Raw genomic sequence first — 25,574 nt, forward strand, 5'->3', positions numbered from 1 at the left:
GATAGATAGATAGATAGATATATATCTATCTATATATACACACCAAAAACATTCACAAATTATTAAACTTGAAATTAGCAGCACAAATTAAAACAGTAGTTTATGCATTACTCAATTGATTTTATTTATTGGTTAGACTTAGACATGAAAAAACAATTCATTTCAAGTCAGCATTTTTATTCAAAGTGGGCACACACAAATAAAACAAATATGAATAAGGCCAGTCATCACAAAAATGAAACAGCCGTGGTCATCTTAATTTGCTGATTTTAATTCACCTATGATCTGGACATTTCAATTTCACATAATTAGTTTGAATGCTTTATTAATTGCTAAACTGTGGCTGATAACACGTTTTCCACAAGTTGTAGAGTCAAAACTAAATGTGTTTGCACTTGTGGAAGGGCAAATTGTGGAAAATAGTTAACTGTGGCGCCACCTGATGGTCAAGCCACTTACTGATCGAACCCTCGTCACCAGAACTGGAACAGTCACGTGAGTGCGTTTGGCGGGAAGAGAACGTCATGAGTTTAGGGGTGTGTCCTACAACAACAGCAGAAAGTCAGCTTGAGATCGCAAGTCCACAACCTCGCTCAACAGCAGCAACAAAGACTTTATGTTGGGGTGAGAGATTGCAACCTTCACCTGGTCTGCCCTGTTTCGACGAATGAAATCAACCTGGCGTGCACAATCAAATAGAACAAGTTGTCCTACAACTTTAGGCTATGCAAGCCATACGCAAGAAGACTTTATGTTAAACTCGCATGTATGCCAAACCTGCAATGTCTTCATTAAAACAACGTTTGTACACACCGTTTGGACTCTCTACTGTGGTGACCCGACATTCCGAAGCGATATTTTAGATTTCTCGCTGTCCGCAGCCGACAGCCGTTCTACAGTGATTTTGCGCTATGGATACAGCCGTCAACTCCGTGCTGTAACAATATGCCGCCGACAATGGCCTCAACGCACTCCTGTAATGTACCTTTGGGCTCCACCGCTGCGATTGGGCTGCTCGACTCCTGCCTAACACTGGTCTCGGCGATCCCAGGCCGTCCGGGTCGATGGGTGCGATCCAGATCTTGATTGCCGGCCGCCGGCCATGCCTCCCAATCGAGCAGGTTTACTTGGAGCGGAGGCCCGATGACGTCCGCCTGCTCCGTGCCGGTAAGGATTTCGATAATCCTCATCCGCTGGCTGTCCGTACGTCGAGCTGTGGTCGGCCCAGCAGCAGGGTTGAGCCTCGGTCAGTCGTGAGTCGGCGGTACAGCGATGGATCCCAATGGCCCATGGCTGGGACAGCCCACAGGCAGAGTGCCGACTGCGCCCGCGGGCCCCACGGTCCTGACCCATGGTCGCCGGTTCCTGTTTTCACCAAGGGAACGGCAGTGCGGCTGGTCTTGAGTGATACCGGCGAAGGTACGTGGTGCTCCTACCTCCAGCGGTGGGTTCAGAGGCCCGTCAAGGTCGACCGACCTGCAAGCATCCAGGAAACGCCTCAGCCGGCCAGCAACATCGCCTCTACGTTAGAGACCGGCATTCCGAGAGGCTTCCTTTGTTGACACGGGAACAGTGGTGAGCATTTTGCCCCGATGGGGGGGGGGGGGGTCGACGCTTGTTCCGGGCCACCAGGACTTGCTCTAATGGCCGTCAATGGCAGCCCCATCGGACGTCTGGTGTCTGCAGTTTTTTTTTCATTTTCCACTCCTGTTGTTTTTCCTTGTTCTTTCATTGTTGCCGTCGCCTCCCAGCCACTGCCGGGGTGGCCCACAGCCGGAGCGCAGACTGCACCCGCGGGCCCCACAATCTCGACCCATGGCCGGGCTGCCCACAGACCCACAGCAGGAGCTGCCCTCCACCTTCCGGATGAAGGTGGGCTTGCTCTTTTCTGTTTCGCCGTCCCGCCCGCTTCTGCCCTCAAGGACTGCCTGTGTGTCTACTTAATGTGACTTTGTGCTCGACATGGGTGGCTCGTCTTCAGCCCGCTCATTTGGGACATTGGTCAGCCTGTACAGGGGACCCAGCCTCGCCGCTGTCATCTTTGCCGGTTGTGTTTCAGTTGTATTTACGAGTTCAGGCCGCCACGTTTCGTCTGTCTGCTCGTTTTCATTCCTCTGGTTCGGGGGGGGGGGGGGGGGGGTCATGTGGTGCCACCTGGTAGTCAAGCCACTTGCAGAAACTTAGCTCGAGATCGCGAGTCAACAACCATGCTCAACAGCAGCAACAATGACTTTATGTTAGAGTGTACCAAACTCACATGTATGCCAAATCTGTAATGTCTTAATAAAAACATTTGTACACGATGTTTGGACTCTCTACATAACCATATAACTTTTTAATGCAATTATTCTATCTTTTTTATTCAAATCAAACACGTTGCAAAAAACTCAAAGGTAACCTATAACAAATATGAAATTATGTGTCATGATTATTTATTCTCTCAAAAGCATCTCTCTGTTTGGAACTCCCTTTGCAGGGCACAGTGAGAGTTGGAGGTGACGGGGGATTGAAGTAACATATAGTTGTGAAACATGAAATAATGAAACATGTTTTGAGGTGATCCTTTATTGTTATTCTATGTTTACACACCATCATTCTCGGTAAAATGGTCTCCAATGAAGATACTTTTCAAAGTTATCAAACTTTAAGCTCAATTGGAAAATTCAGAAAAAATGATTAAATTTCTTTTAAAAATTAGTTTCTCATACAAAAAACACTATAAATAGTTTATCAAACACCAGTCGTTAAGAAAATAAAAACACTCACATATTTTCTAATCACACCTTACAGATTGAGTCTTTCAGTGAAAATTTATCGATGGACTGAATTTAGTTTCCTAAAGCTGGTGAATTACTTCTTGGTTTGACAAACATTCATCAATGCAAACTTCTTCACTGAAGCACAATTTCTGTAGTGTCCGTCCCAAGCATCATATGAGCATAAAACAGACTGTAGTGCTCTGGCATACACTGTGGAAGAAGAAAGGTAAATAGAGAGGAAAATTTGGTACAAATTTAGTGAAGACCATCCTTCACTTTGGTTTGATTACACAATTATCAACTGGCTGAAACTAGACCCAAATTGTACAAAGGGCAAATTGTGAATTATTGTTCTATGAAGCCTGCAGTGATGGCTAACCCTATCATTTGTGCACCCTGGCCATAGATCTCAATGACTTGTGTTTCTAAAAACAGCCTTTTCATGAACAAATATGTTTATATATTTTTAATGCTTAAATTAATTTTAAGCAGAATTTATTTATTACCATAATAAAACAGTGAAGCATTCCATGTTATCTGTGGGAAAATTAGGCCTGCAGCTGCTCAAGTGGCATTGTATGAAACCCTAAAGCTTCGACTGTTGGAAATGTTCAGCACAAAGATTTGAGCAATTTTCAAGCTTTCAAAACAGTCAAGTGTAGCACAGTGTTGCAGAAAATTAACGTGCTAAAATCAAGACACTTGTCAAATCCAATAAGAGTTAGTAATATAACCTGAAGGAAAAATCCAGAGTATTTCACAGGAAATCACAATGTTTATTATCTGAAATAGCAGATGTATTTTTTTATCCCTTAATAAAGGGGATAGCTTTAATTAATTGAGCCTTTAACATTTAATAAATGTGTTAAATTTATTTTAGCAAAATAAAGCTATAATCTTGATCATTGAATACACAAATAGAAACTCAATCATTGTTGGAGTGCCATGTACACTGCTGCAATCACAATGAGTGAAGTCATTTTGGTTGATTATAAGTGTCAAATGTATTATAGTTATTACTGCTTAGCTTTGTATTGTGATACAACATCATACATGTTGTGAAATTAATTGGGTTCCAGTACTGTAGATCTCAATTGAGCCTCACTGTTTTGGGTAGAATCCATTTATTGAAAATTATGGTCCAAATTTGATCAACAACGTTTAGTTTGACGGTGGGAGGAGTGAAATGTAAAGGAGGTCCGGGGGGTAAGTTGTCAAATAAGGGTGGTGAATATTTGCAAACAGCTGTCAAAGTAATGGAGACAGATAGTACTGCGGTGTTTAAAGGGAATCTGGACAGTTACTACTGGGCAGTCATGGTGGCGCAGCGGTAGAGTTGCTGCCTTACAGCAAAATGCAGCACCAGAGATCCGGGTTTGATCCTGACTACAGACGCTGTCTGTACGGAGTTTGTACATTCTCCCCGTGACCTGCGCGGGTTTTCTCCGAGATCTTCGGTTTCCTCCCACTCCAAAGACGTACAGGTTTGGAGGTTAATTGGCTTGATTAATTGGTTTGATAAAAATGTAAAATTGTCCAAGTTGGCGATATGCCCTGCCGACTACAAGGTTCAGAAGGTACAGGTGCACAACCTTTTATCCGAAGATCCAAATAACGAAAACCTCCGAATAGCGGACATTTTTTCGGTCCTTGAAGAAAGGTCCTTGAAAACGTTCACCGAGGGCGGCCCGCAGAGGTGACAGCGGAACCTCCGGTCGGTCCTCCAACAAAGGGGAACTAAATCCCCATTCATAAAAGAGAAGGTGAGAGTATATTGGGTGAGTGTATATTGCGCGGGAGGGTAGGAATCATTGTAAATCATTGCTTAAATGTTAGTCAGTTAGTTTGGTGGGCTTTTGGGGGGAACTTTAATTCTTAGTCCCCTACCTGGTCGGAGAAGCGGGGAGCGGGCAATGCCTTACCGGGTCGCCGTGCAGTAAGCTCCGGACCGCTGTGCCGCGGCTCCCAACATCGTGGAGCTGGGGCTGTGGCCGGCTGCGCTGGATTTGGATTTGTAGCGCCGCGCAGCCAGGGGTAGAGTTCGCCGTGGTCGGAGCTACAACCGGCGCCGCCCGTGGCCGGACCACCGCAGCCCCAGCTCCACGATGTTGGGAGCCGCGGCCCACAGCGGTCCGGGCTGCGGTGGTCCAGCCACGGGCGGCGCCGGTTGTAGCTCCGACCACGGCGAACTCTACCCCTGGCTGCGCGGCGCTACAAATCCAAATCCAGCGCAGCCGGCCACAGCCCCAGCTCTGTGATGTGGGAGCCGCGGCACAGTACTGCACGGCGACCCGGAAAGGCATTGCCCGCTCCCCGCCTCTCTGACCAGGTAGGGGACTAAGAATTAAAGTTCCCCCCTTCACCCCCACCACATAAAATCCCTCCAAACTAACTGACTAACATTTAAGCAATGATTTACAATGATTCCCCGGTCTCCGGGGAGGAGCAGCCGCTCCAGACTTTCCAAGCCGCCAGCGCTACCTACCTAATCTACGCTAAAAATCTTCCATTCCGAAACCCGAAAATGTCCGATATCCGAAATGTGTCTGGTCCCAAGGCTTTCGGATAAAAGGTTGTGCACCTGTACTGATACTTCTAACCGACATGAGCATATATTTTGTAGAAATCATCATCAATCTGTCTCACAACCTTCTGTGGAAATAAGTTGAGGCAGCTCTCAATTATCAAATGTTCCTGAGAATTTATAAGATGCAAATACTTAGAAAAATATTGTTCCATATTAGCATTCAGTTTTAATGCATACCTTTTGGATTTTTGTAGAAGACACAATTATTTGCGCACTTGTCTGGATGCGAATCCCAAAAATCAGATCCACAGCAGCAGAGTGGTGGCAGATCATTATTCTGCAATTTAATCTTTTCCATCATCTGTGCTCTTAAGGCTTCTATATATCTGCAACAAATTTAAAATGCTGTCAAAACAGCAAATACACACAGCCTGAAGAAATTCTATGATCTATTATTATGGATCATATGGGTACATTGGCAGGTTAATCTTGCCTGAATTTAGTTTATATATTTAATTCTACTGTGCATCTTTGGCTAGAGTTTGAGTTTCTATTCTGTCGTAAGGAACTGGCTTATCAAGGGCCAATGAACAGTATTAAACAGATGAGCACTATTTCACAGCATCCTCCAGAACTTTAAAGAGTTTAACAACAGATTGACATTGCAAAAAAAGATTATGCAGATAAACAAATGAAAACACAAATTACATTGCTAGTCCAACAGCTTTTAAAACAAAGTAGACATTACTTAAAATTAGAGAAACCAATATTCACACGGCTGGGTTGTAAACTGCCCAAGCAAAATATGAGGTGGTGCTAGTTCTCTCTAATTTTAAGTAACCCATGCATTCCCTCTCTCTCCACCCCTCCCCCACCCTGGTGCTAGTTCCTGCTAGTTCCACCACTTGCGTCCAATATCCCTTCGTTATCACCTCTTCCACAGCCAACAATGGACCAATGTGGGCTCCACCTTTCCTTGGTCATTTGGACCGGCCCTGATTTGTTCTGAACCTTTTCATACTTCAGGTTTCTCACTTCCCTGACTCTTCGTTTGAAGAAGGGTCTCGACCCGAAACGTCATCTCTTCCTTTTCTCCAGAGATGCTGCCTGACCCGCTGAGTTACTCAAGCATTTGTGTCTTATCTTCGGAGTAAACCAGCATCTGAAGTTCTTTCCTACACTTACAGGTTGTACACCTTAGAATCCCAAGATTGTTTCAATGCTCACATTTTTCACTTGTACATATAAATTTGTATCTGTATTTTAATAGGACCAAACGTGCGGATATTTTAACAAACTTCTCCCCGTTACTTATTAATTGTCAAAAAGAGAAAGGGATAACCTCCCTACTTTATTATGTTATCTTCTGATGCTATTCAACATACAATGACAGCACAGTGGCGCAGTTAGTAGTGCTGCTGCACAGCACTAGACACGGGTTTGATCCTAACCTCAGATGCTGGTTGTGTGTAGTTAGTACATTCTCCCTATAACCACGTGAGCTTCCTCTGGGTGCTCTGGTTTCCTCTCACATTCCAAAGACGTGCAGATTTGTAGGTTAATTGGCCTCTGTAATTTATCCCTACCGTGTGGATGCAAAAGTTGGATGACATGGAACTAATATGAACAGGACATTAATGGTCAGTGTACACTTGATGAATCAAAGGGCCTGGTTTCAAGCATTACCTCTAAACTGAACTAAACATACTGCAGAGAAAGCTACATAGATGGAGACATTCCAGTCTTGCTAGAATCCAACTGGGACTCAGTTTGTAGTGGATTTGTTGGTTAGAATCAGAGCTTTAAAATCAGAAGATGAAGAAAGGAGATGAATTTTGAAGAGCAATCAAGTTTTAGAAGAGTTCACCACAATCCCTCATTTGACAATTGAATGTTTTTGTAAGGTTGAAAAGGGCTATATGTGGTGGCTGATACTGCTCTCTGCATTTTTTTATATTATGGGATTAAGATTGTGCATATTCTATCTCTTGAAGAATAAACTTGTGTACAATTCAATTAGTGACTCAATAAACTATGTCAATGTTCTTAAAATCAAACAGTATACCTTGCACTCTCTCTATTTCGTTGGCTTTTGGCTGCCCTCTGTTTTTCCTCTTCCTTGAACTGAGCAGTCCTTCCACATTGAATCCCTAGTTCGCTTTGATGAGCAAACTCAATCATCCTTTTTTCTTCTGCTTTTCTTAGCTTCTCCTTTTCCTCCTTAATTCTGAATGAAAAAAAACAAGGAACATGAATTAAATTTTGAGATAAAGACACAAACTAAAGGTTGTGGTGGATATATTTCAGTTTGAATTAACAAAGCTAATGTGAAATGCATTTATAAATATGGCATATGCTAAAATCAATTATTACTTTTTCACTCTCAGTCATACCCTCAAGTATTAAGAACGTTTTAAGATGACATAATGAATACTTTACTAATGTAATCCCTCCTGCTTCTGATAGATTAATTTCCATAAAACCCTTTTATTCAAGTTCAAGTCAAATATGATTTGCTCATTATTTAATATTTTGGGACCCAAATTCTGTGTAGGGAGATTTTTATAACAAGAGAGGAACAAAATTGGATTCTGTTTTCTTAGTGAAGCAGCAATTAATGTGTTTATTTTCAACCTTGTCTCAATAGCTACATGTGGAGCCTCCTCACAGCTCCAATGTACTTACCTTGAGGACAGTCATTATAGAGTTTCTACGCTGTACTTGTGGCCATGTGGTTCCACCAAGTGTTCTGGTTTCCTCTTACATCACAGACAGAAATAGATTAATTGGCTACTGTAAATTATGCCTTAGAATAGACCAATGTCAAAACGAATCAAAGGGAAATTGATGGCCATTTTAAGAGAAAATAAATGCTGACAATTTAAAGAAATATAGGGCCTGTCCCACTTACGAGATTTTTTCGGCAACTTGCCGGCACTTGTCATAGTCGCAGGTCGACGAAAATTTTCAACATGTTGAAAATCCAGCAGCGACCAGAAAAAGGTATGACTCTTTGGGCGACTACGCATAACCAAACAGGCGTCACCACGATCATACAGGCGACATGCTGCGACTATGACGGGTGCCTGTAGTCGCTGAAAAAATTGCGTAAGTGGGACAGGTCCTTAAGGTGAGGGTGATAATTGCTCGTTTCTGAGCTTCCCCCCAGTCTAGTATCAGTAAAAACACTGAATCAAGCACTTGAAATAACTAAATTTTATTTTACCAAAAGCGCGTCACAGATCGCACACAGTACCTATCCCTCACCGCGGGTTCAATCCCTGTGTCTATCTGTTCAAGCCCTCTAGGCCTCGCGCAGACAGAGACACTCCAGAAGTTCTCCAAAAGATTGGCCTTGAGCCTCGTGATCACGGCCTTTTATATGCCCCGCGAAGCTGAGGGCCGAACCACACAATGGTTCTTCTTCCAATTACAGATATCAATTAACCCATACATAACAGACATTTCCCTAACCCAATGATACAACAGTTCAATACATTGTATTCACAACGGACTTCGAGATGAAGTCAACTATTGAAACATTTACCCTGATTAACAGAACTCTCAGACAAGGCTTAACACCCCATCCAATAAACATCCAGCAGAGCCAGATTCTGCCACATTATTTACAAGCTATTTACAAAATGTATATCTAGTTTGCAACCACCCAATCCATTCTATGTATTTGGTATCAGATTGACAAGGCTTGCAAGGTTTCCTACCCTTTGCATATGAATTGTATCTAAGTTCCAGACTCTCTAGCACCTCTCGCAGCTTGTCCCAGCTCTGCAGAGAGCAATCCCAATTTGACCAAATCTCCCAGCAAGCCCTGAAATCTAACCCCATTTTGAAGTCCTGACTGGTCCAATTTAGCCAGGATTAACAAGGGGAATGGGATACGGGATTGCTTTGGTACGAGCCAGAATAAATCCAAAGGGCTGAATGACCTCCTTCTGTATCAGTCTGTGTGTAAGAAAAAAGACCACTCACTTTGCTATTCTCTTCAAATGTTGCTGATGGCGCCGTTGTTCTTTCACCTGCTCTCGTTCAATATCCATGAAGAGGCGACGATACATCATATACTGGCTGCCTCGCTGGGAAAATAGATCAAAATGGAAATAGGCCTGCGTTACTCTCTAACTTTGTAGCACACTAATGATTTGCAGATGATCACGCTTGTTAGATGTGGATCCCGCTTTGAAACTGCAGTGCATTAACACAGTAAACAGGTTCTTTGAACATGTTCATCGATAAAGCAGCTCTAGCACCAAGGTGGCTCAAAGTTAATTAAAAGATGACAGTTGATATTTTGATTGCAATCGTAAAATTGTACATCGATTTATAAATAGATTTGCTTCTCCGTGATTTGTATCAGAATTTCCAGTCAATTTCAACAGACGATTCAACAGACAATTCCAGGCTAGCAGACGATTGCCAAATTGCCTCCTTCCATGTCACAAGAAAATATGAATATGACAGAAGACAAAATAATGCTGGAACTGTAAAATACAAAATGTTGCAGTGACCGTAAAGTTTAAATATAAGAGAATGATGAAAGTATCCAGCAACATCCAAGGGAACAGAGAAACCGAGTTAATGTTACAGTGAATGGCTTTTCATCAGAGCTGGCCAGTTGAGAGAGACAAAGGCTGGATTTCTGAAATTGGTGCACAAAATGATGAGAGGAATAGATTGGGTAGACACACAGAGTCTCTTGCCCAGAGTAGTGGGAACAAGAACCAGAGTACATTGGTTTAAGTTGGGTAAAGATTCAACAGGAGCCTGAGGGGTGACTTTTCATATAGAGGGTGTGGATGCATGGAGTTAGGTGCATGAGGATGTTAGTTGAGGCAGGTAGTATCACAACGTTTAAGAAACATTTGGACAGGTTGAACAAGGGTTATGGGCCAAATGCAGATGGGCAGATGAGACTAGTGTAGATGGGGCATGTTGGTCAGTGTGGGCAAGTTGAGCTGAAGGATCAGTTTCCATACTGTATGACCCAATGGTAAATTGAAGCAGGGACAGGAGGTTGTATCGTGCCCGGCAAGAGGTAGTCTTAACTTTTAATGGGTCATTTCATTGAAATTCTAACTTTCTGCATTCAAGTGAGGTGGGTAGGTCATTAGAAGGCATATAAATGAATATTCGATTTTAGCTTCCTAAAATAAAGCTTTCCTTCTTCTATCAAAAATAGTCAATAAGATAGACTAAGAACATCTGTGAACCATCATAACAAAGAATTTGTTTAACGGATCTCTAAGGCAGGGGAACATACCTGTTTCTTACTCTCTTCCTGGTGCACACCTGGCCGCAGGATGCCCGTTGCCTTGTAGTCAGTACTAAATCCGAGGTTGGAACCCGTGGGATAAGGCTCACGATTAACTCTGCTACAGGCCTGAAACACACAAATATATGTAAATATTCTATGAGTAGGAAAGAACTGCAAATGCTGGTTTAAATCGAAAATAGGCACAAAATGCTGGAGTAACTCAGCGTGACAGGCAGCATCTCTGGAGAGAAGGAATGGGTGACGTTTCGGGCCGGGACCCTTCTTCAGACTCACAGAGAAGGATGGTCTTGACCTGAAACATCACCCATTGCGTCTCTCCAGAGATGCTGTCTGTCCTGCTGATTTACTCCAGCATTTTGTGTCTACCTTAAATATTCTATGACCTCTTTTAGAACTGATTTTATCAGCATAAGTTTTAAGTGAGGTACCAGTGCATGTATATATTGATCAAGCTGTTTTCATGCATGCTTTGGACTTCTAGTCATAATACCAGCCCCTCTGCTCATTTTAAACAGCTAAGTGCAACTATGTCACTTGTGGTTAGCAGGGCTTCTTTCCCTGCATGGTCTTTATTAAAACAATCCTTCAATAGACTTTTCACAGTTTTCAAGGTGGTTAACTGAACTGACGAAACAATCTGATTTCTAATTTCTGAATCCATTCACCAAATTAAGAATCTCAATCTCGTCATTGTGACTCAAGAAAAATTCTTCAATCTAAATGTATCCCAAATACACTATGCAATAATTTAATTTCTCTTTTATTTTGTGGCACGTAAGAGTGACAGTGTAATCCGGAATTAACAAGTGCTGATGAACTGCAGTTTTAAGCTTTAGAATCAACTTGCATTGGCAATAAGGAAGACTGATGTAAATATTTCATGTTGATAAATGCTTCAGCTTTATTCAACAGAATTATATAGGAGTTATATAAATCAAGATTGCTACACTTTCTGAAATAATATTTGAAGTAACCCAGGAAGAAGGCGCAAGGATTATACTTGCCCTTTGAGGAATTAAGCTCAAGATTGTTTAATTATTTTGCATTTTCTATTGTTCTGTATCCTCTTTTAAAAAAATTTTCTATATTGCACTACTACGGACTGACGCAAAACTGCATTTCGTTGTACCCATACTCAGTATTTGTGCAATGACATTAAAGTTGAATTGAATTGAATTGAATTGAATTGAATTGAATTGAATTGAATTGAAGATAAGATTTGTTTCAACAAAAGAGATACATTTAAATAAGCAGAAATTAAAAATAGATTTAAGTTGTTTTTTTTAAGTATAATTATTTTACTGATTAAAATGCATCATTGATTTTCAAATCTTACATATGGATTTTGGTCTGAAGCTTACTGCTGGGGAGTTTGGAGAAGTCAAAGTCTAACCTTCTTATTCTGTAGCTCGGGCTGGAAAGTAACATGCTCCCCATCTGTTGATTGCTGAGGCTGTTCCTGCAACTCTGCGGGCAGGTCATGTTGGTCTTTCAAACATGTGAAATGTTCTGTGACACTTAATTCCCTCCCACTTCGAGATGCCTGATTCTGGAAAGCAGAAAGCAAGCAAATGAACTTAGCTAGAAAACTCACTTTGTCATCTTTTTTAATCTCTTTACCACTTCATGGAAGCAGTTACAGAATCAGTTTCAAAAATCATCTCAAGCTACTGCAGTCTAATAAGCTATACAACGTTTAACGTATGTTAAGAAATCACCATTGAATAAAATGCAACAAAACAATGATTTTCGATATAATGTTAGCACTTTTGTGCAAAAAAAACACTGTAATTCTACTTTTTGTAGAATAGTTTACAAAAAAGGAAGTTATTCTGTGCGCATTTTAATGAACCGGGGAACATGACGGATATTAACAAAGTTAGTCATGGTGAAATGGTTTTATCTGATATTACAGTGCACATGCACACAAATAAAATCTTTTTAAACAAACCCTTCATTCAGAAAGTGAAACTGAAAGCTTTCTCAACATGCAAAGCATTTGATCAAGTCTGCAGAACATTAAGACCTGCAACTCCTCAGTCAATCCTGATCAGTTACCCGATAATGATGTCTCCCGTTAGACTGGATCTAAAAATGTTTCACTTATGACAGGGCTGCCAACATTGGGTGAGAGTTGGGAGTGAGAAATTGCGAGGGAGTATAGCAACCAAGGGGGATCCCCCCCTCCCATTGGTACGGAGCTTTTGCATTTTTCAGTTTGAAATTGTGCAATCTGGTGCATACTGTAGGGAGTCTTTTAAGTAGTACTTGAACGCAATATTTATGCTTTACATTGGATTAGCTATAAATAAAGTTAGGCTAAATTACATTCCACAGTAGAGCCAGACTCTGATCAACAGGTGCAGCACATGAATGATCTTAGTACATTCATGTATAGAAACCAGATTAAAATCTAACAATTGGCATATGTTGACCAATCTGGGTCTCACTGCACACCTGGTACTACTCCTGACCATGACTCCAGTTGCATACCTTCTCTCATTTTGACCCCAAGTCCAGCCTTACACCTGGCCCCCTAATCTACCCTGATCATAGCTGCTTACCTGCTTAGGTTCCCAGTGCTGAACACTCCCATTGTCCCAGCTTTGACTGCACACCTAGTACTATTCCAGACCTTGAATCTGGATGCACACTTGGCCTTGCTCCTAGCCCCTCTGCACTGACAATATATCTGGCCTACACATAAAGCCCCATATCTGACCCCCTGGACCTAACCTATTACGTTCAAGTCCACAGGTGCTTATCTAATGCGGTAATAATTTATGGGGCACTTCACAGACCAAATTTTGTATAACAAAATTTGCTACATCCATTGGCTTCCTTGTTATCTAACATGCTAGTTACATTGTCAAAGAAGTCATCAGTTGGGTGAACACAATTTCTCATCCATAAAATTATACTCAGTCAGCTGTATAAGTATTCTGTTACAATTTCCTTCATTTTCCCAACAAACTGTCCTGAAGTCATTTTCACCCCCAATATTTTCAGTATTTTCAATATTTTCAGTATTTTGCTGTCCCTCTCAGCTGGGACTTTTCCGAAATGCAAAGTCCAATAACTATATATTTAAGCAATATTATTCTATTAAATGTGATCTTGAGAGTACATAATATATTCTGTGGTATTCATAACACACAATGATAAAAAGACCTACCAACATGCATAAATTATTATATTACAGTTAATATGTACTGAGGGAATTTTTTTGTTGCAATGCTCCCCATTCCCAATTACTTTTAAATGTTCTTCATTAGTCACATACACCAATTGGTGTAGTGAAATATGTATTGCCATTGCAGCACATAAAAAATAAAACAACATAACAATAATAAAGAAACATAAAAAACATCCCCCCACAATGGTTCCCATTATGAGGGAAGGCACAAAGTCCAGTCCCCATCCCCATGTCCACCCATAGTCGGGCCTATTGAGGCCTCCTCAGTCGCAGCTACGCAGGCCCGATGTTCCAGGCACTTCTCGCTCTGGCGTTGGGAGAATCCTCACAGCGGCTTGGGAAACCTGGAACGGCCGCTTCCTTACCGGAGACCGCGGCTTCTGAAGCCAACAGGCCGCTCTGAATGGAGCTCCATCACTGGCGATCTCGGCGAGAGATCCCAGGCTCCCGGTGTTAAAGTCAGCGCCGTCGCCTGCGGCTGGCCGCTCCACAGTCCCGCAGCTCCGCGATGTTCACCGGCGGTCTTCAGCTCTGCGCGGCGATCCGGGCAAGGCATCGCCCGCTCCGCTCCACGATAGTGCTCCAGCGCTGCGCCGCCGCTGAGGTTCTGGGCGGTCCCCTCAGGAAACGCCGGTCCAGGCCCGCTGGTAGGCTGCGAGGATGGGTCGAAGGTGCTGCCCGGAGAAAAGCTGCCTCTCCGACCCTGAAAAGCAGTTTCCCCCTCCCCCCCCCCCCCCAACATAAAAAAGACTAGACTCCAAAAAACATAAACTCAACTAACTAAAAATAAAAATAGATGAAAAAACGGACAGCTGCAGGCTGGGCAGCCATACCCGTACAGGACGGCGCCCCCTATATTTTCCATTGAAGTGATTGAAATCTAAGTGAAGTTTAAATGGCATCAGAAAAATAAAACCTCCGGAATAGATGATATCCATTACGTGGTTGGTTGGTCAGTATCAGCGCAATTACTATATTAAACTTTGAATCTTCAGATGTCCCGTTCAAGATAAAACTAAAGACAAATAATAACCTTCTCACACATGCCTCTGCAAGTATCTCTGTCACTCCTTTAAAATATGCCCCTTCTTTGAACAAGCTCTTAAACATCGCATGTGAATCAGTTTCCATCTGATTACACTCCTTGAGGATGTTCATCTACGTGTTCAATTAATAAAACAACGAGATTGGGGACATTTCTATTCAATACAATACAATACAATATTTATTGTAATTTGAGCCTCAGTGAGGCTCAAACGAAATTCCGTTTCCACAGCCATACAAACAAAGACAATTTCCTACAGACATACACACAATTTAATTCACACAAACATCCATCACAGTGGACCCACTGTGATGGAAGGGAAAGTCTTTTCTCTCCCCTGTTCTCCATTTCTCTCCCGATGTCCAAGCCCCAGGCGGGCGATGATAAGTCCCACGGCCATTTTAGGCCGTGCCGGACGATTTACGGCCCCGCTCCCGGTCTAAAAGTCACAATGTTGGAGCCCCCGGCGGGCGCTGTAATGTCCCACGGCCATGAAGCCGCGCCGGGTGATGTACGGCCCCGCTCCGGGTCGTTCCAACCCCGCGACACGGGCTGGAGAAGTCGCGTTGCGGGAGCTCCGGGAAGCGTTCTCTCCACCCGGACCCGCGAGCTCCCGATGTCCCAGTCCACCGGACCTGCGGCTGCGTTGCTGGAGCCTCCGAGCCCCAGGAGTCGAGAAGCAGCAGCGAGTCACCACCGCTCCCCACGCTCTGAGGCCGGCCAGCCCTACGATGGTGAATAGTCCGCAGCTCCGCAGTCTCCCGAGCCACCGGGTCGTTCAGGTTGGAGGCCGCTCCACGGTGCTAGGCCCCAACGACAACGGAGACCTGACAGGGAAAAGGTCGGGTCTCCCGGACAGGGAAGAGATTTTAAACAGTTTCCCCCAACCCCCCCCCCCCCCCCCCGCCCCCCACATACACATTTAAAACCAGTATTAAAAATCACCAACACTACATTTAACTAGATGGGTGAGTCGCGCCGCCAAACTGTCAAAGGAATTGGGGGGGTTAGAAATAGTCTGTGAGTTAAACAAACATAATAGTTGAGTGGGAAATGACAATAGTGCTACCTTCTCAATATTTAACTGAAGGAAATAATGGGTTATCGGGATTGTATGTTGTGACACACAGCCTGACACCTTGCATGTCATTTTAATATTACACTTACCCATTCCCCCTGTAGATTCCGGATTAATAAATTAAGGTTTTGGCAATTAATTACAAATCAGGCTAATTACAAATCAATAACATTAGCCAACTCCGAAACACGAAGCGCTGAGCATTGGGATCCGGACATCACGGACAATTGACCTCAGTTCACATCTGGCATTGCTCTCTGTCTGAACCAGGGGCCACAAAGTGTTTTTGAAAGTGGGGAGGCTGAGCAATCCTTGGGGATACCCGGTGAGGGAGTGGAGCAACCGAGTTTGGGGGGAGGGTGTGGGAGGGAGGTCCCCCCTCCCATAGTTGGAACTTTTTCAAATTTGATGTTTTAAAATCATGTTTTAGTGCATTGTAGAAGTATGATTTCAATGTTTTTTGTTTGAAGTATTTTTTAAGGGGTAACTTTTTCCACACAAAGGGTGGTGGGTGTATGGAACAAACTGCCAGAGGAGGTAGTTGAGGTAGCGACTATCCCAACATTTAAGAAACAGTTAGATTGATACATGGATAGGACAGGTTTGGAGGGATATGGACCAAAAGCAGGTAGAGTAGCTGGGACATGTTGGCGGGTGTGGACAAGTTGCACGGAAGGGCCTGTTTTCACACTGTATGACTACATTATATCTATACCATGCATGAAGGCTTCAAAATCAAGTGGTCAAGTTTTATTTCCATATACTCAAGCATAGATCATAGAAAATAGGTGCAGGAATAGGCCATTCGGCCCTTTGAGCCAGCAGTCATTCAATATGATCATGGCTGTTCATCTAAAATAAGTACCACTTTCCTGTTTTTCCCCCATACCCCTTGATTTCACTGGCCCCAAGAGCTAAATGTAACTCTCTCTTGAAAACATCCAGTGAATTGGCCTCCACTGCCTTCTGTGGTAGAGAATTCCAGATTCACAACTTTCTGGGTGAAGAAAGTTTGTCCTCATCTCAGTCTTAAATGGCCTACCCCTATATCTTAAACTGTGTGACCCCTGGTTCTGAACTGCCCCAACATCGGGAACATTTTTCCTGCAGTTACAGTAAGTGAAAATCACTTTATCATTGAAACCAAAATTTGGTTCTCCCTTTTCCACTTCTGACAAAGGGTCTTCGACTTGAAACATGCTGCCTGACCTGCGTTCAACATGTTTCATTTTTATCTCAGATTACCAGCATCTGCACGTGCTGGAGGAAGAAATCATAACTACAAAATCAGTTCTAAAACAATTTCTCCCCACTTTAAGATACTGGTTTTTGAGGGATTTGCGAGCTTTAAGATCAATAGAAACTAATGTTATCAAAAGAAAGAAAACTCACATCTCTTGTTGGAGATACCTTCCAGACACCTCCTGGTAGACTTGAGGACAGGTCCATCTGTGGTACCGTTTGACATGATGCAAGGCGATGACGAGCCTCTTTTGTAACTTTGCTCAGCTGAAACAAATCAATATTTCTATTATTACTTCCAAAATAATGGTTTTTGTAACCAAATACAAATACAGACTATTTAAATTGAATTGGGTTTTTTAATTGAATTGGGTAGCTTACATCCCAGCGGTATGAAATTTGGTAGCATATAACCCTGGAAAAGGAACAGCACCTCATATTTCGCTTGGAGAGCTTACACCCCAGCGGTATGAACATTGACTTCAAGTAGCCCTTGCTTTCCCTCCCTCTCCCCACCCCCCCCCCCCCTCCCAGTCTCCCACCAGTCTTACTATGTCTGACTACATTTTATCTCTCTACCACCCACTCCCCTGACATCAGTCTGAAGAAGGGTCTCAACCCTAAACGTCACCCATTCCTTCTACGAGAAATGCTTCTCAAGAGATGCTGCCTGTCCCGCTGAGTTACTCCAGCATTTTGTGTCTTACAAATAAAGACTGTTGACGTCAAGACAAAATCTGATCCCTTTTAGCAATGAATCCAGTTCATATAAAAAAAACATTACATTTAAACAAGTTTAAAAATATATAAGTTCAGATACAATGGGATAAGTTGAAGCACGATCGAACTTTAGGCGCTGTCCCACTTGGGCAACCTAATTGGCGAGTTTAGAAGAGTTTAAAAAAATAACATATTGAAGACCTCTTTTGACTATATAGAAGACCTCCTTCGACTATGTTGAAGACTAGCTTCGACTAGCTACGACTAACTTTGGGAAAATTGGACATCGAATAGTGGAGAGTGAAGACGACCTCCTTCGACTATGATGAAGACTATCTACGACTACCTTCGATTACCTACGACTAACATGCCGACCTGCTACGATCTACTACGACTAAACCTACGAGTAAAAAAGGTATTGATTTTTTCAATGGCGACTTTTTTTTAAACTCGTGGGCATTTTTTAACATATTGAAAAAAACGCCGCAACCTAACTGAGGCCTCGAGTACACGGAGACCACTCTCGAGCATGAAGGAGAGTTACGAAGACCTCCTACGACCTCGTGTCGACCATGCTACGAGTATGAGTCGAGGGCAAACTCGCCAGAACTCGCAGATTAGGTCGCCCAAGTGGGACAGACCCGTTAGGATAATGTAGATCTGTGTCTTAAAACCTCCAAAGAGCACGTTTCCAATCACAGCTGTTTCATCAGGTGGATCCATTGAGATGCACATGACAGTTGGAAATCAAGAAAGAAAGACTGGTCCTTTAATGTACACAGGGGTGAAACGATAAACACCTGACTGGGTGATATTCATCTAAATGTTTTTTAGTAATTATTGGAGACAGACTGATTGAAGGGTCTGAATCAGTCTAAAGAAGGGTCCAGACCCAAAAAGCAGAATGTGGTAATTAAATCACTGCACAATGCAAATTACTTTCATTTCAGTGATATAAATTAAGGTGTAGGAAAAAACTGCAAATGCTGGTTTAAATCAAAGGTAGACACAAAATGCTAGAGTAACTCAGCGGGACAGGCAGCAACTGAAGAAATGGGTGACGTTTTGGGTCAAGACCCGTCAGTGTACTATAGACATTTACTAAAGAGATCAACATATTAAAAGCATTATTTCCACAATTACCTCTTCATTCAGGTCAACACTCACAAGAATCTGGCTATTTTGTTTTCCCCAAATTTTATTTTGTTGTTGAAACTATTGAAGGTTCAGAAATCTAGCAGGCTAATTCACTGACAATGAATAAAGTTGTTTATAAGTTTACAAGTAATAGGAGCAGAATTAGGTCATTCAGCCCATCAAGTCTACTCTGCCATTCAATCCTTACTGATCAATCTCTCCTTCCTACCCCCATTCTCCGGCCTTCTCCCCATAACCCCTGACATCCGTACTATTCAAGAATCTATCTATCTCTGCGTTAAAAATATCCATTGATTTGGCCTCCACAGCAATTCACATAAATTCACCACCATCTGACTAAAGAAATTCCCCTTCATCTCCTTCATAAAGGAACATCCTTGAATTCTGAGGCTATGACCTCTGGTCCTAGACCCTTCCTCTAGTGGAAAGTTTAGGTTATTTAAAAATACTAACCCTATTTAATTTCCCAAAAACTGCATGCCTGAATCATCAAACGAACCTCTCAAAACGCAAAATTAAATGTTGGCAGGCACACAATTTAAACTATTCATCAGGCCAAGATTCAATAGCCATACACTGCATATAAAAACAACTGATAAGTGAAACCGTTTATGATATTTACTGCAAATAGGAATTCTATCTCAAAAAAAATTAACTTATTTTCTTCCACTGTTAGAAAGATTTGAACCTGTTTCTGCTACAATCCTTATTCCAGACATATAATTCTTGCTACCATTGCTGTAGAAGGATGACAATTAACAACACTACAGTATATGTCTTGAATTATACAGTGGAGCTGAATATTAGAATGGACTGTGGATATTTTCTATAATAGGCACAAAAATTAAACTCAAGTTACAAGGTGGAGAAATTCTGGTCAAAGGTGGAATATATTAGATTAAATGCATTTTTCAGAGATGAAATAGTTGTTCATCATCATTTACATCAAAATGTGATAGGAAATAAAGATTCAATCTCCTGCTTGTCAGACTGCTAAGCATTGATATAGGCATGTGTTGCATTTTCATTGGATTGGATCTTGATCACTTTGAAGTGAACCTGCTCCTTCTTTAAATGAGTGTTTCTGCACTCCTTATTGAATCAGAGTGATTATATACAAATAGTAAATGCTGACTTTGTCGGCAATACCCAGATTCCAAAAAAGAATAAATAAGAAAATAAATTCCACTTAATCAAGCCTGTTCCTTAGAATATCTATCAAGGGTGTTCAGTGGAAGATTCACCAAAGGATTATGAAAAAAATGATTAAGAAGGAACTGCAGATGCTGGAAAATCAAAGGTAGACAAAAGTGCTGGAGAAACTCAGCGGGTGCAGCAGCATCCATGGAGCGAAGGAAATAGGCAACGTTTCGGGCCGAAACGTTGCCTATTTCCTTCGCTCCATAGATGCTGCTGCACCCACTGAGTTTCTCCAGCACTTTTGTGTACCTATGAAAAAAATGATGCTCTGTCCTTACAATTTAAAAAAAAGTCAATGTTAAACATTGCGGGGCAATGGAAGAATGCATTGTCATTTGGTACAATTATATAACAAAATGTCATATATATCCTGACAATGTAGGTGGATTTTCAATCTACATCATTTTTCACAGCCATTCCATCAATTGCATACATCCTTATCTTCCTCCAAACTATTCTTTCACACATGCACACCAACATCCTGGTTCTCCCAAGAACCACCTAACTAGGAATCACCTACCAACTAGCATATGTTTAGGATGTATGAGGAAACAGGAGAATCCGGAGTGGAAACTCATGTAGTCACAGGGAGTACAGGCAAACTCCACGTAGCACAGTTCAGGGTGTGAAATTTTTCATTTTATACTTGGAAGTGTTAGCTTGATAGTGACTTTGATCTGAAAATGAAAATAGCAGCTGCTGTTTAATTACCTCTGAGAGCTTCTCACCTGTCTTGCTTGATCATTGAATACATCTTCATCTTCCTCTTTTTCATTACTCAGCCCCTGTGCAGATACCCACCTTGAGCTTGGGCTTAATATAGCAAACCCAACATCATTATCATTACTGCGAAGTAGGCATGTGGTTTTATTTGGAATGAGCTGTTCAGCTGATGCAGAGGATTGTTTTATCACACAATCATCCCTTTCAACCTAAGTAGAAAAAATAAACAATGAAGTTCTCTGTATAATTGGGCCCTTATCTTGCCACAAGGAATTTCTTCAAGTAGGTTGTGAAAATTCTATAATTTTACTTTTGTTATTTCCTTTGCTTTTAAGCAAACTGTAATTTGAAGAATTACATTTTCTAGCAAAATTCAGGTATGATTATTGCTAGGAAATGTAAAACATTAAGTTAGAAAATCCCAATTAATGCGGCAGTTGTAATTATTAGAGACCCAGAAATGCTGTCTGATGAGATTTGGCATGGTTAGCATTTTTATTATTTGGGAATAATGCATTAGGATACTTAATCTGAAGGTAAAAATGTTATCAAAATGTATGCCAACTAACTGGATTTGTGTAACTGCATAAACCTTGGAGCATAGTAGAAGCTGGGTAAAAATGAAAAAGAATATTAGGAAGGCAAGAAAAGCACTAGAAAAAAAGCAATGATTTTTATAAATACATTGAGGAAGAAAATTAAGGAAACGGCAGACCCTATTAAAGACCAAAATAGTTGGATGTTTTTTGATGGTGAAAATACATGTAGCTCTTAATAAATACTTTATGTCCGTCTTCACAAGGAGATGGATGAAACAAGTGTATTGAAATTGGGGGGGGGGGGGGAGTGAAATGGAATTAATATTCCTTGTTAGGATCCCCAGGTAAAGACATGCAAGATAACAACTGCATTCAAATTATACCTACACTAGCTAATGAAAACACTTCATAAAAGTTTAAAAACTTAAGTACTAATATGAGGCAAATCAGCTTCAAAAGGTCAATTTGAATTTTAGCTACACTGAGGATATTAAACAGCAAAGCATTATCAACTTAATAGTTTTTTTCCTTTCTTACTGCTTCATAAGTTCGTTGCTGTTGATGTTTCTTACAAATTCGAGCATACTCGGTCACACGATGCTTCACTTCATCTTGAAAACGTTTCAAATTCTCCAACTTTGCTCTACGGATTTCCTTTAGTTGCTCATCTACCTCCAGAGCAGTAATCTAAAAATAAAGATATCATCTTAAACAGAATGCTGCAAGATTTATAGCTAGAATAGTTATAATTTTAAGAAATAAAACCTTCACAATGATTGCTGACAACATTTCAAACATGTCAAAGGAAATGAGCATTAAAGGCACAAGGTATTTGGAAACTTCCATAAAATACTTTTTTAATAATAGAAAAAAGGCAACTAGCTCAAAGCCATAATATTTTGGCAAGATCATTTTTTAAGCTCCATGAAAGCAAAATTCTCAACTTCCAGTATATTAACCTTCCAGGCCAGCATGATCACTGCAGATAATACTGAAAAAGATCTATGATTTTCAAGTCAAGTGTTTAATTGTCATATGTACTGATATGAAAGAATAAATCAATAATTTTCAAGTTAAGAATGTTTAATTGTCATATGTACTGAAGATAGAACGAGTCTTACTTGCAGCAGCTTAACAGGTTCGTAAACGCAATACGCACAGATAAATAAAATAATTAAAAATTAATAACCGTAATGTTAGAGCAAAAAACCAAAGTCCTTTGCGCAGATATTTGGCTGATTTAAAATGAATGATAACCCAAGCTCCCTAGTTCCATTTTGATCACTGTGCACGCAGCCAAATGCATATGTATAAAGCAACCTGGAAGTCGGATACCGATGCATCTAACTTTCTGTGCTGACTCATTATTAAGTGCAACACAGCACGGTCATGTGAATAAAGTGCATCTGCAGAAGTTTGTAAGTCATTGGAGACATGTTGAATATCCTCAGTGTCTTGACGAATTAGAAGCATTGTACCTTCTTCTTCGCTGTCGCTTCAATGTGATTGGTCGAAGACAGATCGTTGATAATATTTACATCAAGGAACTTGAGGGTCTCAACTATTTTCATTTCAGCACCAACAAAGCTTTTCACTATACCTTGCTACACGTGGCAATGATTATAAATCTAAACCCAAATTATTGTGGAGGATCTGTTGACAACTATACTCATTGATTGTTGTATGTGGGTCAGAAAGTTGAGGATTCACTGGCAGAGTTGGGGTGCTGACTCCTAGGTGTAGGATATGGAGATGAGTTTGCATAGGATTAAGTTGTTGAAGGCAGAGCTATAGTCAATAAACAGGAGTCCGACATAGGCATCCTTGTTGTCTAAATTTAGTTTAGTTTAGAGATACAGGAAACAGGCCCTTCGGCCCACCGAGTTCATGCCGACCAACGATTCCCGCACACTAACGCTAGTTTTACACACAGTAGGGACAATTTATAATTGTACCAAGCCAATTAACCTACAAATCTGTACATTTTTGGAGTGTGGGTGAAAACCAGAGATCCCAGATTAGATTAGACAACAAGGTCACCCAGAGAAAACCCCCACAGGAGAACGTACAAACTCCCTACAGACAGCACCATGGTCAGGATCAAAAGCTGGGTCTCTGGTTTACTCGACTGCTGTGCTAGTGCACCACGCCATGCCCCCCCCCCCGCGCCTCGCCCCCCCCCCCCCCCCCCCCCCCCCACCGAGATGTATTTACCGAGGAGCGAATCGATCAGCTGCACTTGTTTTTTCTCTGGAGCAAAGAAGGCTGAAGGGTGACACATAGTCCCTATACCCACTCCCTCGACTCCATCCAAGGACCCCAACAGTCTTTTGAGGCAAGGCAGAGGTTCACTTGCACCTCCTCCAACCTCATCCACTGTTCCAGGTGTGGACTCCAATATATCGGCTCGGCGAACATTTCGCTGATCATCCGCCTAAAGCAACCTGATCTTCCAGTCCTAAACATTTTAACTCTTCCTCCCATTCCTATACTGACCTTTCTGTCCTGGGCCTCCTCCACTGTCAGAGTGAGGTCCAGCACAAATTGGAGGAACAGTACCTCATATTTCGCTTGGGCAGCTTACATCCCAGCAATATGGATATTGACCTCTAATTTCAAGTAACCCTTGCTTTCCCTCTTTCTCCATCCCCCCTCCTCTCCCCCTCCTCCTCGTTCTCTGACCAGTCTGACTGTCCGTCTGATTAAATGTTTAAGAAAGAACTGCAAATGCTGGAACAAGCAAGACAAAAAATGCTGGAGAAACTCAGCAGGTGAGGCAGCATCTATGGAGAGAAGCAATAGGCAACTTTTCGGGTCGAGACCCTTCTCCATAAATGTTGCCTCACCTGTTGAGTTTCTCCAGCATTTTTAGTCTACCGTCTGATTAAATGTTATCTCTGAATGCTTTGTCGTCACCTTCTTCTTGCTAACAATGATCTATCCTACATTTTCCTTGATCGGCAACCCCTTTGATACCTCGTTTTCACACTTTACATTTCCTTATCTGTGTCTCCCTCTCCCCTGACTCTGTCTGAAGGGTCTCAACCCAAAACACCACCCATTCCTTCTCTCCAGAGATGCTGCCTGCCCGTGAGTTACTCCAGCATTTTGTGTCTATCTTCAATGTAAATCAGCATCTGCAGTTCCTTCTTACACATGTAGGCATAAATAGGGTATGCCTCTATATGGGAAGATAGGCATATTCCTTTTCCGCATAGTAGGGATTAAAAGGGTGAAGATGAGAGTAACTAGTTTCTGAAGATTTTTGAAAGATTTGGGGGGGATGTGATGATGTAGTCAGACATGTTTAAGAGGCTTTTAGACAGGTAATGGAATATAGGACACGGCTCCTAATGCAGGCAAGAGGAATCAATGTGGGTGGGCAAAAGGGCCAGTATGGACGCGGAGGGCCGAAGGGGCCGTTTCTGCGCTGTAGGACGAATAACGTGTCCATGGAAACGGCAAAGCAACGCTCCGATCAGGTCTGGGGGATGAGGCTGCATTAACCCCGACTGCGGCTCCCTCCGCTACCGGCACCGGGCTGCCCGCTACCCACCGCCCACTACATCGGGTAGCGCTACTCACAAACGCCGGGTGCTGGTCGTCGGGTCCGTCCCTGGCGCTCTCCACCCAGGCTCCCACCGGCACCACGGCCTGGTTCCTCTCGGCCAGCACCCTGGCGGTGCGGGAGCGGCGGTGTGGGCCCGGGAGCGGCGGCGGCTGCCCACAGCGCGTTAACCGAGGCATCACCGGGTCGCCCGCAGGCCGGGGAGCGACTGAGTGAGCGCCGCCGCGTCGCCACGGCAACGGCTCGCACCAACCGCCACTCGCTCGCTCAGCCCACACCCGAGATCCCGCCCCCAACTCCCTTCAAACCGTCCCGCCGCCATCTTGGTATAGGAAGACTTGTTAAAGGAACATCAACCAAATGGTAATAATCGTCAAATCGCCCTCTTTAATAATGCTGACACATTTCCATCATATCCTGAAGACCATAATTAATGGGTTTTTTCAGAATTATTTGTTCAAGGGACATTTGTGCACTATTATGGGAACTATGTTCAAATATTCTAGGGACAGATTTATAGAGGACT

At 42.4% G+C, this 25,574-nt stretch overlaps 1 protein-coding gene across 1 annotated transcript; it reads right to left on the reverse strand.

Annotated features, from left to right (window-relative positions):
- Nucleotides 1-2,549: 2,549 nt before the first annotated feature.
- On the reverse strand, nucleotides 2,550-25,337 carry ccdc15 (coiled-coil domain containing 15). Its single transcript, XM_033049491.1, has 10 exons — nucleotides 25,066-25,337; nucleotides 22,018-22,167; nucleotides 20,947-21,150; nucleotides 17,291-17,407; nucleotides 11,973-12,128; nucleotides 10,565-10,684; nucleotides 9,277-9,380; nucleotides 7,352-7,513; nucleotides 5,524-5,672; nucleotides 2,550-2,969 (listed from the first exon to the last, which is right to left on the reverse strand). The coding sequence occupies exons 1-10, from the start codon at nucleotides 25,225-25,227 to the stop codon at nucleotides 2,851-2,853; spliced, it is 1,443 nt and encodes a 480-aa protein (XP_032905382.1). The 5' UTR covers nucleotides 25,228-25,337; the 3' UTR covers nucleotides 2,550-2,850.
- Between the last annotated feature and the right edge of the window lie 237 nt (nucleotides 25,338-25,574).

Source organism: Amblyraja radiata, chromosome 33, assembly GCF_010909765.2.
Source record: "Amblyraja radiata isolate CabotCenter1 chromosome 33, sAmbRad1.1.pri, whole genome shotgun sequence".
Lineage (NCBI taxonomy): Eukaryota > Metazoa > Chordata > Chondrichthyes > Rajiformes > Rajidae > Amblyraja > Amblyraja radiata.